At 70.1% G+C, this 1069-nt stretch overlaps 1 protein-coding gene across 1 annotated transcript; it reads left to right on the top strand.

The window, feature by feature from the left end:
- Positions 1-6: 6 nt before the first annotated feature.
- Positions 7-1062, top strand: LOC108543257 (hypermethylated in cancer 1 protein; the record flags this gene model as incomplete). The annotated part of the gene is made up of 2 exons (XM_017893673.1): positions 7-245; positions 571-1062. Coding segments are annotated over exons 1-2 (529 nt in total), but the record flags the coding sequence as incomplete, so codon positions are not given.
- Positions 1063-1069: the final 7 nt, after the last annotated feature.

Below are 1069 nucleotides of genomic sequence, written 5' to 3'. Positions count from 1 at the left end.
CACGGCAGCCGCTGCCTCCGCTCCCCGCGCGGCCGCCGCCCGGGCCCCGACCGAGGGTTGACAACCCCCGGCCAGGGCGGCGCCAGGGCGGGCACCGCGCTCCCCTCCTCCGAATCACTTCCCCCAACTGGGGCAACTTCTCCCGAGGCGGGAGGCGCTGGTTCCTCGGCTCCCTTTCTCCCTACTTGGGCAAACTTTTCCGCCCTGAATGACTTTTCCTGAAGCGGACATTTTACTTAAATCGGGTAACTGTCTCCTAAAGGGTCACTTCGCCTGAACAGTTTTCTCCTCGGAAGCCCCAGCACCCAGCCAGGTGCCCTGGGGCATGCAGGCCGGCCTGGCCTCCCCTCCACCGGCGGTCGCTCACCTCCCGCTCCTTCTCCTGGTCTGGGCGGGCCGGCCTGGGCTCCCACTCCAGAGGGGGGCCGGTCCTTCGCCGGTGCCCAGGCCGCAGGGCTGATGCCCCCGCTCAGCTGAGGGAAGGGGAATTGGAGGGGGCGAAGTGCTGGGCTGGGGGCAGGCGGCCAGGGCGCCGCACGGCTCTCACCCGGCCGGTGTGTGTCCCCGCAGGAGAGTGTGCTGGGCAGACGATGCTGGACACGATGGAGGCGCCCGGCCACTCCAGGCAGCTGCTGCTGCAGCTCAACAACCAGCGCACCAAGGGCTTCTTGTGCGACGTGATCATCGTGGTGCAGAACGCCCTCTTCCGCGCGCACAAGAACGTGCTAGCGGCCAGCAGCGCCTACCTCAAGTCCCTGGTGGTGCATGACAACCTGCTCAACCTGGACCATGACATGGTGAGCCCGGCCGTGTTCCGCCTGGTGCTGGACTTCATCTACACCGGCCGCCTGGCGGACGGCGCAGAGGCGGCTGCGGCCGCAGCCGTGGCCCCGGGGGCTGAGCCGAGCCTGGGCGCCGTGCTGGCCGCCGCCAGCTACCTGCAGATCCCCGACCTCGTGGCGCTGTGCAAGAAGCGCCTCAAGCGCCACGGCAAGTACTGCCACCTGCGGGGCGGCGGCGGCGGCGGCGGCGGCTACGCGCCCTACGGTCGGCCGGGACGGGGCCTGCG

This window comes from Rhinopithecus bieti, unplaced genomic scaffold (genome assembly GCF_001698545.2).
Source record: "Rhinopithecus bieti isolate Rb0 unplaced genomic scaffold, ASM169854v2 scaffold_25074, whole genome shotgun sequence".
In the NCBI taxonomy this organism is placed as follows: domain Eukaryota; kingdom Metazoa; phylum Chordata; class Mammalia; order Primates; family Cercopithecidae; genus Rhinopithecus; species Rhinopithecus bieti.
Note: the sequence above shows the minus strand (reverse complement) of the source record. Positions and strands in the feature narration are given on the sequence as shown.